This window comes from Zeus faber (assembly GCF_960531495.2).
Source record: "Zeus faber genome assembly, chromosome: 22".
Classification (NCBI taxonomy): domain Eukaryota; kingdom Metazoa; phylum Chordata; class Actinopteri; order Zeiformes; family Zeidae; genus Zeus; species Zeus faber.
This window is the reverse complement of record NC_137209.1, coordinates 12430365-12442864: the sequence shown is the minus strand read 5'-3', so window position 1 is coordinate 12442864 and position 12500 is coordinate 12430365. Positions and strand designations below refer to the sequence as shown.

The 12500-nt window shown below is 48.1% G+C and overlaps 1 protein-coding gene across 1 annotated transcript in view; it reads left to right on the top strand.

Annotated features, from left to right (window-relative positions):
* fgf11a (fibroblast growth factor 11a) overlaps positions 1–12500 on the top strand; it is a gene marked incomplete at both ends in the record, with an annotated part of 77280 nt that overhangs the window by 40736 nt on the left and 24044 nt on the right. The window contains one exon of the mRNA XM_080023731.1: positions 11121–11224. Coding sequence (XP_079879857.1) covers positions 11121–11224 — 104 coding nt within the window. The remainder of the gene's footprint in view (positions 1–11120; positions 11225–12500) is intronic.

Below are 12500 nucleotides of genomic sequence, written 5' to 3'. Positions count from 1 at the left end.
GTGCGTATGTGCGAGTGCCGGACTGTGATGCCGTTATAAGAGTAACAGCAATGGGGTCATGGTCCTGCCATAAGAGTATTAGTTTGGCCTCTGCCACATTTACCACGTATGTATGAATTGCCAGTGCACTGTCCTTACAGTCTATTAGTCATTATCTTGGAATTACTATGTAATCACCGATTCATTCAGACTACCCACCATGCTTCATGGATGCCCTGAATGAAATCGAATTTACCATTCCTTTTTTCAAGACGTGGTGAAAAGCATCAAGGTACAATAAATGGCCGACATACAGGGGTGCTTCTGTAGAAGTACTCAGAATTAAGTAAAAGTGTATAAGTGCATGCTCTTAATGGTCTCAAAGTATTGAAAGTTGGGCTGTAAAACAGTTAAGATAATTGAAAAAAGATTCTAACACGATTAATCACGATTCGACCCTTAAGAAAGATTTGTCCATGTTAAAACAAGTGCATTGATTTCACTACAAAGAACAGAATCACAAAATATATATATATATTTTTTTCTAACCTGTGTTGTTGTATACTGTATGCTATTGCATCTAGGAAAGAGTTAGTCTGCAAGTGGAGTTCAAGTTCTCAACCTGCAATGCAACTCTTTACTAATTCTTTAATCAGGACCTGTAGGATGACAAGAGCACAGTTTTTTATTATACAGAACCACCACCAATCCCCATCTTTGGAGAACAACAAAACAGGTGCTGGTGGTGTGTGTGTGCCTGTGATTAGACCGCCTGTGTGTGTTTGTGTGTGTGTGTGTGTGTGTGTGTGTGTGTGTGTGTGTGTGTGTGTGTGTGTGTGTGTGTGTGTGTGTGTGTGTGTGTGTGTGTGTGTGTGTGTGTGTGTGTGTGTGTGTGTGTGTGTGTGTGTGTCCGCAGCCGTACAGACGCCCCACGGCCGCAGGAAAGCATCGAGCACCCTGCCCTGCTGCCACAGAAGACCCCCCCCCCCAGCCCCCAGAGAACCAGGAATCCCGTGGAGCAACACCCACGCCCGGCCCCCGAGGAGCTTAACCCAGTCCCGGAGAGTGTGAGGAGAACCTGCATCCTTCAGGTGCACACATGCAACCCACCCCCATGTACAGGAACAAGATGCAGCCGCAGGTGTACAACCCAGGACGTGGGCGCCAGGCACGGACCGCAGCCCCGCCCCAACACAACCAACCAGACACCCCATCCAGCCCTGAGCACCCATCCACGTAGCCGGGTGTGCTCAGCGTAGGGCACCCGGATGTCAGTCCCCCATCCACCCGCCGACGCTTGCAGGCTGCCAGATATGTGGGCCTTCCACCATCCCCGGCACCTGGGGACCTCGCCACAGAGAAGCCGCGGGCACCCTCCGTAGAGCAGCCGCGCAGCGGGAGCAAAGGCCATTAGCCGCCCCTCACGCCCCAACCCAAACCTAGATGGCAAGCGCCCCCATAGGGGCCTTGAGAGGCACCAGGCGACGCACTCCGCAGCCATGCCAGGTCGCAGAATGCCAGAAACCACCAGGTGCAAGGCGCCAGGACTCGAATCCAGCCTGCAGGGGGCCCCCCCAGCCAACAACACCCCCACATCAACCCACCAGTGCCCCGCCACTTGGGAAAACCCCAGTGCTCAATGTCTGTGTGTGTTGGCAATTGCAGTTAAGATTGCGGGGTGTGGGGGTGTGAATCTTCCAAGCAAGTCGAAACCCGAATAACGTGCACTCCTCCTGCCCCGCAGATCCTGGTCTGGTGGAGTGTTGTTTGGAGTAAGACTTGTGTGTGAGTATGTTTTCTAAGCTAATATAAGTGGGGTTACAATTTCAGGACGGGCGAGAATCATGTCGGGGCAGGAGTGCGACAGGCAAGATCACAGCCGCCCGCCACATCCCTACCCACATAGCTTGCGCCACACCCGTCCTGCAAACCCTACGGCTATTGTGTCGTGTATGTACTGAGTATGAGTTTTGAAACGGGAAAAGATAGGTGAAGCACAACTAGATCAACGCAGGTACCGAGGCAGCTCGGTGCGGCAACAGGAGTCCGCCCCCACCGAATGAGACCACATGGGGAGCCTGCGCCGAGCACACCTGGACAGGTCCCTGCCTGGGTCACAGGACCAGATGGAACGTCTTACAAGCCCCAGCACGACGGGCCACCTCCCCCTACGGGACGCAGAAGGGCACGCAAGCCCCACCACCCAACTGCACGCGCCGCACCATGGGGCCAAGACCCGAACCTGCAACCGGCACCCTGCGCCCCCGACCCAAACATGCAACCACTCCTCGAACCAACACACAGACGCCAGCCGCATGCACTCCCACCCCCAGAGACCGGCCAGCTCAACCCAGAGAGAAGAGTGGGCGCCACCACCCGGCCCCCCTAACACCCATGTCGGGCCCAGGACCCCCCCACAGACGCCACAGCACTAAGTGCCATGGACGTCCCCACACCTGCCGGGCACCTACCCAACCCCAGAGCCCTGGTGAGACCTGAGGGACCTCCACATGCCCCAAAACACCACAACATTGTCCGACTTAGGAAGACTCAAGTATTAATGGATGGAGTTTTGGAGTTATTTCATTAAATGCACCAACCTTGTTTTTCAATATTGCCAATAGTTTTTCCATTGAGATGCATTGGATTAATAAATTATAATAAAATTGAGATTATCTATGTTTTTCCAATTGAGTAATATTATTTTCTTGACAATTTTTAAGGTGTTTAAAATGGGTTGGTGGTGTTTAAGTGGTGGGTCAACTCAGGAGAGGTTACCAAGGAGACATACAGTCCCGGAGACTGGATTGCTTCTTCCCAGAAGGGTTGATAGCTTCTCGGTGATGTTGGTCCAGAATGTTTGGATAGGTGGGCAGAGCCAGAAGGCATGAAAGTTGTCATTTCTGGTATTTAGAGAACAGTGAGAGCAAACGTCTTTATCCACAAAACCCATTTTGAAAGTTTTGTGATGGGTGATATGAGCTCTGTGCCGAATTTTATATTGGATGAGGTGCATTTTGAAAATGCGGGTCATAGAAAAGGTGTTAGGCTTATGGGTTTAATACTGGAGGTGAGGGTTGGGTCGTTATTGGGTTTGAGCAAAACCAAAATGAGAGCAGTATTCATGTGCAGAGGTATGGTGGAGGTTGACTTAATCTCTGTAACCATTCTGATCAATAATGGGGATATAAGTGGCCAAAAGTGTTTATACAGTAGAATTCCACTGGGTAGCCATCTGATCCAGGTGATTTATTGTGGAGCAAAGAGATGAGAGCTTTCCTGAGTTCTTTTAAAGTACGTGGTAGATCTAATGTGGCTCAGTGGATAGTTTAGGGAGGTCGATATCATCGAGGAATGAGTTAATGTTTGATATACTTGATTCATTATCTGAGTGAAGTTGCTTATTATAAAAGTCTCTAAATATGTTACTGATGTCTTATGTCTTATGTTATCCTACCCTGTGTATCTTTAATACCTGGAGGTGTTTTTTCTGTATCACGTTTCAATTGATTGGCAAGAGATGTACCTGTTTTTTCATTGAATTCCAAATAATTCACTCTTGTTCGTTGCATGAGGAATTGTGTCTTTTGATGGATGATATTATCAAGTTGAGATGTAATCGTCCGTATCTCATTTTGGATTTGCTCAGAGGGTGAGTGGGCTTGTTAAGACCGCAAGTCTTTTAATCCTTGTTCTAGTTTATTTTGGCGTTTTCTTGTCCTTTCCTTTTCTTAAGGGGGCAGTGGGTCGTCTAGTAATCAGAATATTGCTGGTTCGATCCCCAGCTCCTCCTGGTAGCATGCTGATGTGTCCTTGAGCAGGACACTTAACCCCCTAACTGCTCCTCGGGTGCCGCTATATGGCAGCCCACTGCTCCCAGATACGTCAGTTACGAGGATGGTAAAATGAAGAGAAATGCATTTCATTGCCTCAGTACTTGTGCTCTGTGCAATGACAATTAGTTGAATCTAATCTTGTGAGTGGAGAATGAAATCATACCGCCTTTGCCGTTTCCCAGAGTAAGGATGGTGATTTTTCTGGAGAGTCATTCAGTTCAATGAAGGAAGCACATTCTCTGGAAAAGAAATGGTTAAATTCATTATCTGTCAAAAGTGAGGTGTTAAATTGCCACCTACCAGGAGTGTTCAGGTTGGTTTAATTTAGGAGGTTGAACAAATCGGCCTGTGACTGGAGATTACAATTGGGTGGATTTCAGGATTAGTGATTTTGGACATTACAGAGTTACTAATCAAAAAAGTAAATTCTAGAGAAGCCTTTGTGGGGTGTGAGTAGTATGAGAATTGTGTAATATGTGCATCGTTTGATCACCAACAATCGCCAAGAGCAGGATCACTCATATTATGAGTGATCTTGCTCTTGGCTATTTTTGGTTGTTGTTGGATATTGTTTCATAGTGTCAGACGAACGCCAGGATTTGTGATTATCTCTGGTTTGTGAACGATCTCAACTTGATCCAGTACTGTGTTGAGGTCCCCTTCCAGTAGTCAGAGAATTCTACGAGTTTTAAAAATATATTGTGAAAGAAATTAGGGTTGTGCTCATTGGGGCAATAAATATTTGCCAGATTAATTTGATGTTTCCCGAAAATTCTCCTAATCATTATGTGTCTGATATTGTGTTTTGATTCTGATATGATATTACAAAATAATCTTCATCGAAATGTATTTCATGGATGTTTTTTTGTTTTTTTTACTTTATTATGAAGTACATGAACAGCGGCAAAGGGAAAGGTGTAGGAAAGGTGGGAACAGCAGGAGAGGGAGGAAGAATGAAAAGATGGGGGAGTGATACTGGGACCGACAGGAGGGGATTGAGAAATCAAGGAGAAGAGGGGCTATTTGAGCACGGGAGACTGTTTGGTTGTGTGTTTGTTGGCGGCCCGGGGGGGGGGGGGGGGGGGGGACCTGCTGCTGCCTTCCCCGCCATTGACTTTCGTGTCCTACAATCGGAGCATTGAGGAAAAAAAAAAACGGTGGTAAAGGAGGAGTGAAGGAGAGTCAGCTTTTATCTGCCGCAATTACCATCACCCCAAGTTCTCCCCTTCCCTCCCTCTCTGTTTTCTTTCTCTCTTTCTGCCACGGGTCTCTCTCTCTCATCCTCTCTCTCTCTCTCTCTCTCTCTCTGTAAATCTCCTCTCTTTCAGACCCTCTCTGCGGCACTCGATAGCGATCGAGAAAAAAAACACCAAAGAAAGAAGGCATGGAAAGACAGGAAAGGGTATCTCGGCACTCGGAGTGTGAGAGCAATGGCTATTTGGGGAGGAGACAACAAAACAAACCTGTGTATTTGGGGGAATAAAAGGAGAGTTGTAGGAAGTCTTTAGGAGACAAGTGGACAGTGGTCTTCAACCAGGGGTCGACCAGTTTATTAAAATAATTTTAAATTTGTTTTATTTCTTATTTTAGACCAAAAAATAATATTGTGTAAACTCCAACCATTAACGCTAGAAAGGCAACGTTTTTTAATTATTTCAGTAAATTGCTGAAAGCGGGCTGATTCGCAGCCGCTGTTATGGTGCGTTAGGAAAACCTAAAATTTCGAAAATGACAGACATCTGGTGCATGGTCCTCAATAAAAACTGATGGTAAATGGTTTGTGTGATTGTATTTTAGTCATGAAAACAGAGAAAACGTGGATTTCGCTCTTTTATCTACACACAGGCCAGGTCTAGATTTAAAAAGCTGCTGTACTTAAAGCAGTCCAATCTGAACCAGACTATAATAAAAAGCCTGAACAGCATGCCAAACCCTATTTCATATTTGTGAGAACTTTATTCTACTTGTGAAAACAAGAAAAAGGTGGATTCGATTTTTTTTTTTTTTTTTTTACTGAACTAAACTAAATAAATCTAAATCTAAAATAGAAACACACAGGAACTGTAAACATCATAACTGAGGATACAAATAGGTTAATGAGGCGTTAAACATATGTTATTCTAGGCCAGGCTTAAAATGCAAAAATACAATTTATAAATAAAAAGTCTAGGGGAGTCCCTGCTCTGTTTCTCTGTCCATCAAAGGGTCATTGGGCTGGAAATTGCTGAAGATCCAAGACCAAGACCTTGTTTCTGTATCGTTGGGAGTCAACCCCATTAATTGGCATCAACACCTTTGAAATCGATTCACTATTGAGAGAAGGCTTCAACCGAACGCTGCACACCGGGGCAATCACGGTTGAAATTGGGTGTTGTAGTGCTCAACATGGGATCTAGAGACCCCCTGGGGGTCCTTCAGGAGGTTCTAGGGGGTACCGTTCTAGGGGGTACCCATTTCCAAGATGTTAGCACCATTAGAGAATGACTGTTTTGATCTCTGTAACTAAAGTATGGATGGGTATTTAACCAGCCAACAAAAAAAATCTTCTCAGATTGTTACTCCCAGAGACTAGATATTTTCAAATGGGATCCATCGCTTCATGCCTTTCCAATTGAGGGTCCTTGCTGCAAAAAAGGTTTTGCATCAATCATGTATTTCAGCTGACTAGGTCCGCATATGCTTACATCCCTATTCCCGATTCCCACTTCTTAACAGCCTGCTAACACCTACTGTAGCTCTTTAGGATCGTCATTGCCGACACTGGAGACAGAGGTAATCCACCCCTAATGCGTCCCTTTCACACGGTGTCGCTCGTGAAAGCGATGGAGATTGATTGACGCCTTCGCCCGAGACAGATATATAGATAGACTGCACACGTACTGCCGTGCGCTCTGATGTCTCACTGGAGAATAACATTCAGCGGCTCATCGGCACGGCTAATATACATTCCCCATTAACGGAGACTCGGAGACGGAAGACAAGCATTCATCCGGCGGAGGGTTGGAGAAAATGAGTCATCGGTTGTCACGGCCCGGTTTGAGGATAATTGAATATAAAAAGGGAGGAGGATTTTTTTCTCCACTTTTTCCGAGCCATATTTTGGCTGGCAGCAACTCCTCATCTACCCGCTCGGAAACGCATTCTGTGATCAATGGCGGTGGCAATGAAAAGCATGGCCCGACGACAAAGCAATGGCAAATAACGGCGCGGGGGCTCATCATGGAGTCTGATGGGATCAGAATCGGCGTGCATCTGTCTTCAGAAGAAGGCAGGACAAAAGCAATGAAAGAGTTATTGGAGGGCGGGTTTTGGGGTTGGGGGTTGGGGGTAGGAGGGGTTGGGTTAACCTAATTTGCAACGCTCGCGTGACTGCCAGCAGGGGAGCAGCGGTAGTGGGCTAATCCCATCCTTGCTGTGGAGGCTGGGGAAACATGGCAGCGCTGCACTGCAGTAACGGGGGGGTTACTCCGATGCCCTCTGCACGTCTTCACTGTTTGCCCCCCCCCCTCCCGCCACCCCACCCATCCCGACGCTCCGTCTTGCCTCTCTCCTTGTTTGTGTGTTTGTCGAGATGATCTCCAGCCCTCAAATTGACTCGCGCCATTGATTTGCCCGCAGCCCTGTCTGGTCTCTCCCTAACACCACCACCACCACCAACACCACCACCACCACCAACACCACCACCTCCTTTGTCTCTCACTCTCAAGAGTTTTTAATTAAACGGTCTGTTCTTTGACACGCCGTGCTGTCTTTAGAGAGAGAGAGAGAGAGTCGGAGGGAGACAGAGATGGTAGGATGAGAAGAGAGAAGGGCAGGTCATTAAGGTGTTTTCAGAAGAATCTGGTGGTATGATATTGTGCCAACCACTGAGCGATTGTCGTACAGTGACGTACGCATGGCAAAATCGAGTCAGATTGCAGTGTGGGCAGGGCAGCATTTGCCTATCAACGGGGCTGAATCGTGTCTTGTAACGTTCCAGTGAAATTTAGTCCGTTTTCCTTTTTCCTGTTTTTCACTGCAGTGGACAACACTAGGTAGGGTTGCCAGATGGTGAGCCTAGGAGCTCTGGGTGTGGTTTGAGCACCCTTGGCGCTGGAAAGGCTTGACCTGGCAACTCTGCAAGACTTGCATTTCAGGCTGCACATGCCTTGACTCCCAGCGGGGAAGACAGAGTTTAATTTGTCACTTACCGTGACCGAAGCTGACAGACGAATGTTGGTAGCAGCTCCATAAAGTCAAGGTCTAGGTGAAATAAAGCACATCCCAATTATCAACTATTGCAAATAGGTAAGGCATTATTATTTATAATTAGTCACATCTCACCCGTACATTGCAGTGTGCAATTGGCGTTGTGCGAGACCACGAAGAGAGGGAGAGGAGGAAAAGAAGCAGTGGAAAACCAAAGGAGATAAGCCGTTCCCCTATAACCCAGTGTAACGCAGCAGGGGGTGGGGCTGCCGCGCAATCCACGCGACGGACAACCTCCGCCTTCCATTAAAGGACAAACCCAAACCCCTCGCCGCATTTGAAGAACAGGCAGAGGGCGACGGCGGCACCAGGACGCATGTACCCCCCAGCCCCCCACCGCACGGAGTAGGGCGGGGCAGAGAAAAGACAGTGGAGAGATTGGAGGTTGCCCGGGGGGTGGTGGAGAGAAAGGACGCACGGGCTAAGAGAGGACGGAAATAAGTAGAGGAGAGTCTGAGGGTGCTACGGCCCGGGCACATGCGCAGCCTGCTTGGGCACGGGGTGACCAGAGGTCGCTGACATCTTGAGAGAGAGAGAGAGAGAGAGCGAGAGGGAGAGAGAGATAGAGAGAGAGAGAGAGAGAGCGGGAGAGAGGGAGTGAGGGAGAGGCAGGCAGGCAGGCCGGCCGGCAGAGAGCGAGCCCCCTCTCCACTCTGTCATCCCGGGCTGTGGTCCTGGGCGACACCTTGTTCATTTGCGAAAGCGACTGGTTGAGATTCAGGGATCGATAGTGGAAGAAAGAGAGGCCGGGCCCCTGAGAGAGAGAAAGAGAAGGAGAGAGAGGGAGCCAGAATTCCGAAGGAAGAAAGAAGGGAGATAAATGCAGTGGAGGGCTGGGTGGTTTGCCCAGGGAGGGGATGGGCGGGGATTGCAAGGTGCAATTTTTCATCATCAACCATCGAACCTTGCCTACCACCCCCTTCTGCCTCTCTCTGTTCAAATTTTACTTTTTTCTTTTTTGTTGTGATTTAGTTGTCCTTTATGTTCACGATCAGAGCTAAGCAGTGGACTTTGTTTTACGACTGCGACCCCTCGTTTTCTGACCGCCAATGCTGAAAAAGGGTTGCGATACTTCAGTCCAAGGACAGCACCGATGTTGTCCAGTTTCCCCCACTCTTCCTAAACTCATTAGTTTACATTTTCACTTTTTTCTCCATATGTAGTGGCCAACATTGACTTCCTGTCTAACCCCGATAACTTAAGTTCCATCCATTACCTTGGCAGGATTTTTGATTTGAAATTGACTCGCCCTAATAGCTGTTAATGCGTCCATGAATCTTAACGCAAGCTTCCAGGGGTCGTTTTTCATCCGTGCGCCACATCTGTCATTTTGACAGGCGTGCTCTCACTTCAGAATTTACTTCCTTAGGTTTGAACTAGAGGGAAAAAAAAAAAAAAAGGAAAAGTAGAATTCCCCTACTATACGGAAATGATGACGTTAGTCCCGGCTGTCAACGTGTCCCCAGTTGTCAGAGGTCATATTGTCCAATAATCTATGACACAGTGAGAATGCATTGACAAACGGAATACAGGAAGGCACTGGCACGCTGATAGACTCTTAAAGGATTGGTTTGCCGTTTTTCAAACCAAGCCTTATTAAAATGTCGGATCCCATCATTCATGAATGTTCAGAGCACAACGCTTGACCATTGAGAGACTCTCTGCGGCAGGTTCTCACTGTGCTTGAATGCAGTCCAATCGGGCAAACATTGGCACAGATGTGGTCAAAAAACTTGATGAAATGCATGGTGTGTGACCGCTTTTTGTCAGTAAAACATACCTTGTACTTTCTGACTATATTGTGAGCTCCCTGTTTTCGATAAGGCAATGTAACATTTGTTTAAGGCTTGAACGTTTCGCCTATTGGACTGCATGCAAGCACTGTGAGGAGCTGCAGCAGTTACAGTATAAATGATGGGAACCACATTTTAAGGAGGCCGGTCTTCCCCGATTGCGGCTACACGGGGCATGGGGCTTGGCCCTGGTGGTCTTGGTCAAACCTTTATGTAATCGCAAAGTCCCCCATCTCCACTCCCACTGTCGCAAGGAACCAACCAGTCTAGCTCATTCGCCAAGTATTTTTTCCTCTGAATGAGTTAAAATCCCAAACCACAAACACAATTTTTGTGGAAGGCTCAGAGGGCTGCTGCACAACGTGCTAGTGCTACTGCGTCCAAACACCCCGAGTCCCAGAGGGCAGGAATAACAACTTTATTCCTGCTCACATTCACATCCCAGTGGAGAAAACCCTCGTTACCACTGGAGTCCGTCGCCATGACGAAAGGGGGATGTGACATTGGCTGGACTGCCGAGCGCCTTGCCACATGACGTGACAGATAGGCCACCGGCCATGTTGTCAATATCACTCTCGCTAACCGTGTCACTTTTTATGATGGACACAGACACACACGCACACACACACACACACACACGCACACACACACACACACACACACACGCACGCACGCACACACACACACACACACAAACACACACACACACACACACACACACACACAAACACACACACACACACACGATCCATTTGTAATATGAATGTACACATGGCATACACATAGGAGACACACAAGAACACCAATTATGTGAACGCATGTGTGCACAAGCACACACAGTGTAGGAGTTAGTTTATATATGTAGAGCTATGCGCATACAGAACAGAGTAAATCCAAGGACCGACAAGAGGGAATTCAGCAGCTAGTATCTCAAAGTGCTGTTTATCGTGGTGGGGGCGGGCAAATGAACTGGTGGGTGGGTGGACGGACGGGCTCGGGAGACACTTTCTAACGCATTCATGAAAGCTCTCAGTCGAGCCGCACACCCTCCACCTCCGGTCTCCCTCTCTCTCTTCCCCACCCTCCGGCAGCGAAAAGCTCTATGCGCCCGCCGCGACCTCAGGGGTGTACGAGGAGAAACAGTCGCTGTTTCTCCCACATCTCTGTCACATGATGCACGAGCCACCCTTCCAAACCGCTTTAACGGCCTTAACATTGCTCCCCCTGATCTTTCTTTCTTTCTCCCCTCTCTATACTTTTGCAGTGCAGTTCAACTTGATTCCTGTGGGGCTGAGGATTGTGGCCATCCAGAGCACCAAGACGGGGCTCTACGTGGCCATGAACAGTGAGGGCTACCTCTACACTTCGGTACGACAACAACCTGTGCTTAATTCACATCGTTCTTTTTGGTTCGCCGTACCGCCCGTCGCACCATGTTTGAACCAACTGCCTTTGTTTGGTTGTGTTATGACGCCTTTCCATTAAACACCCATGGATCATGGACCTCCATGGGCCAGACTTCTATGGTCCTCCCACTTCCATGGTTTCTGTCTACTTAAATGTATGCAGGAAACATGAAACATAGTCACAAACACTGTAGCTAGAGACTAGCAAGCATCTGCTGACCTTGCTACGGCAGACCTGCATTACTTTTCCTTTCACCCTGTAAATCCCCCCCGCCCACCCCCTTCATCCAACCGCTCTGACTACATGTAAGACAGACGTCCGTGTACTGAATGGTTCACTTCACTAACACAACGGCAGTGACAGGTTCAGGTGGCTGCATCTGCTGCTTGCGGGGAAGGGAAATTTATGGAAATGTATGTGTGTGTGTGTGTGTGTGTCTCTAGTTTCTCACCTCAGAGCGCCGCTGCTGCCCCCTGCGTGGTTGTCCTCCGCAGCACAGGTTAGGGCTCCGCGGCCTGCTAGCATGCATCTAATTCTAACCAAACCCCCACGCGTTGTTTTTTTTTTTCTGTTCTGGGCGTCCGCGGCAGGAGTTCACGGTCTCCCCAAAGACGCCTTTCAATCCAGGCGTTTATTCCTAACACAGCGTTCTATTAATTTATTATTTTTAACACCGGGATGTTGGCTTAGCTTATTTTACCACTGACGCTCCATTTCCGACCTGGGCCAGTGCACCCCTCCTTTGACGACCCGGTGGTCCCAGTCTCCCACAGGATCACCGCCTCGTTGCAGAACTTACCGATCGACACGGAGTACTGCGGCTCAGAACTCCTGAGCTGAACGACCCTCCAGCCTCGGCCTCCCGGTGACTTGGATGACTGGCGCACGCCACTGCACCCGGCCACCACAGATTCTCATCAGCTCTACTCTTTATATGCAAAGTACGACATCAAGTGCGTCATCAAGTCATGATTTAGGCCCGCACAAAAAAACCCATATCCCTTAAAAAAGATGAGAAACAGTTAACTCCACAATTCAGTACAACATAGTGCACAATCTTTTCACATTTTTTCAGTAATGCTTTTCTGCAATGAATAATATGTTCGTAAACATATCACTGGAGTCAATTTACACGGACTTTATAAGCGCTGCATTGCCACGGATGCAGCCCCAACCCGGCATGCGTGCATACAGCTTTAAGGCCTGGATGTGAGTCTGTGTTTGATGTTTGGAGTTT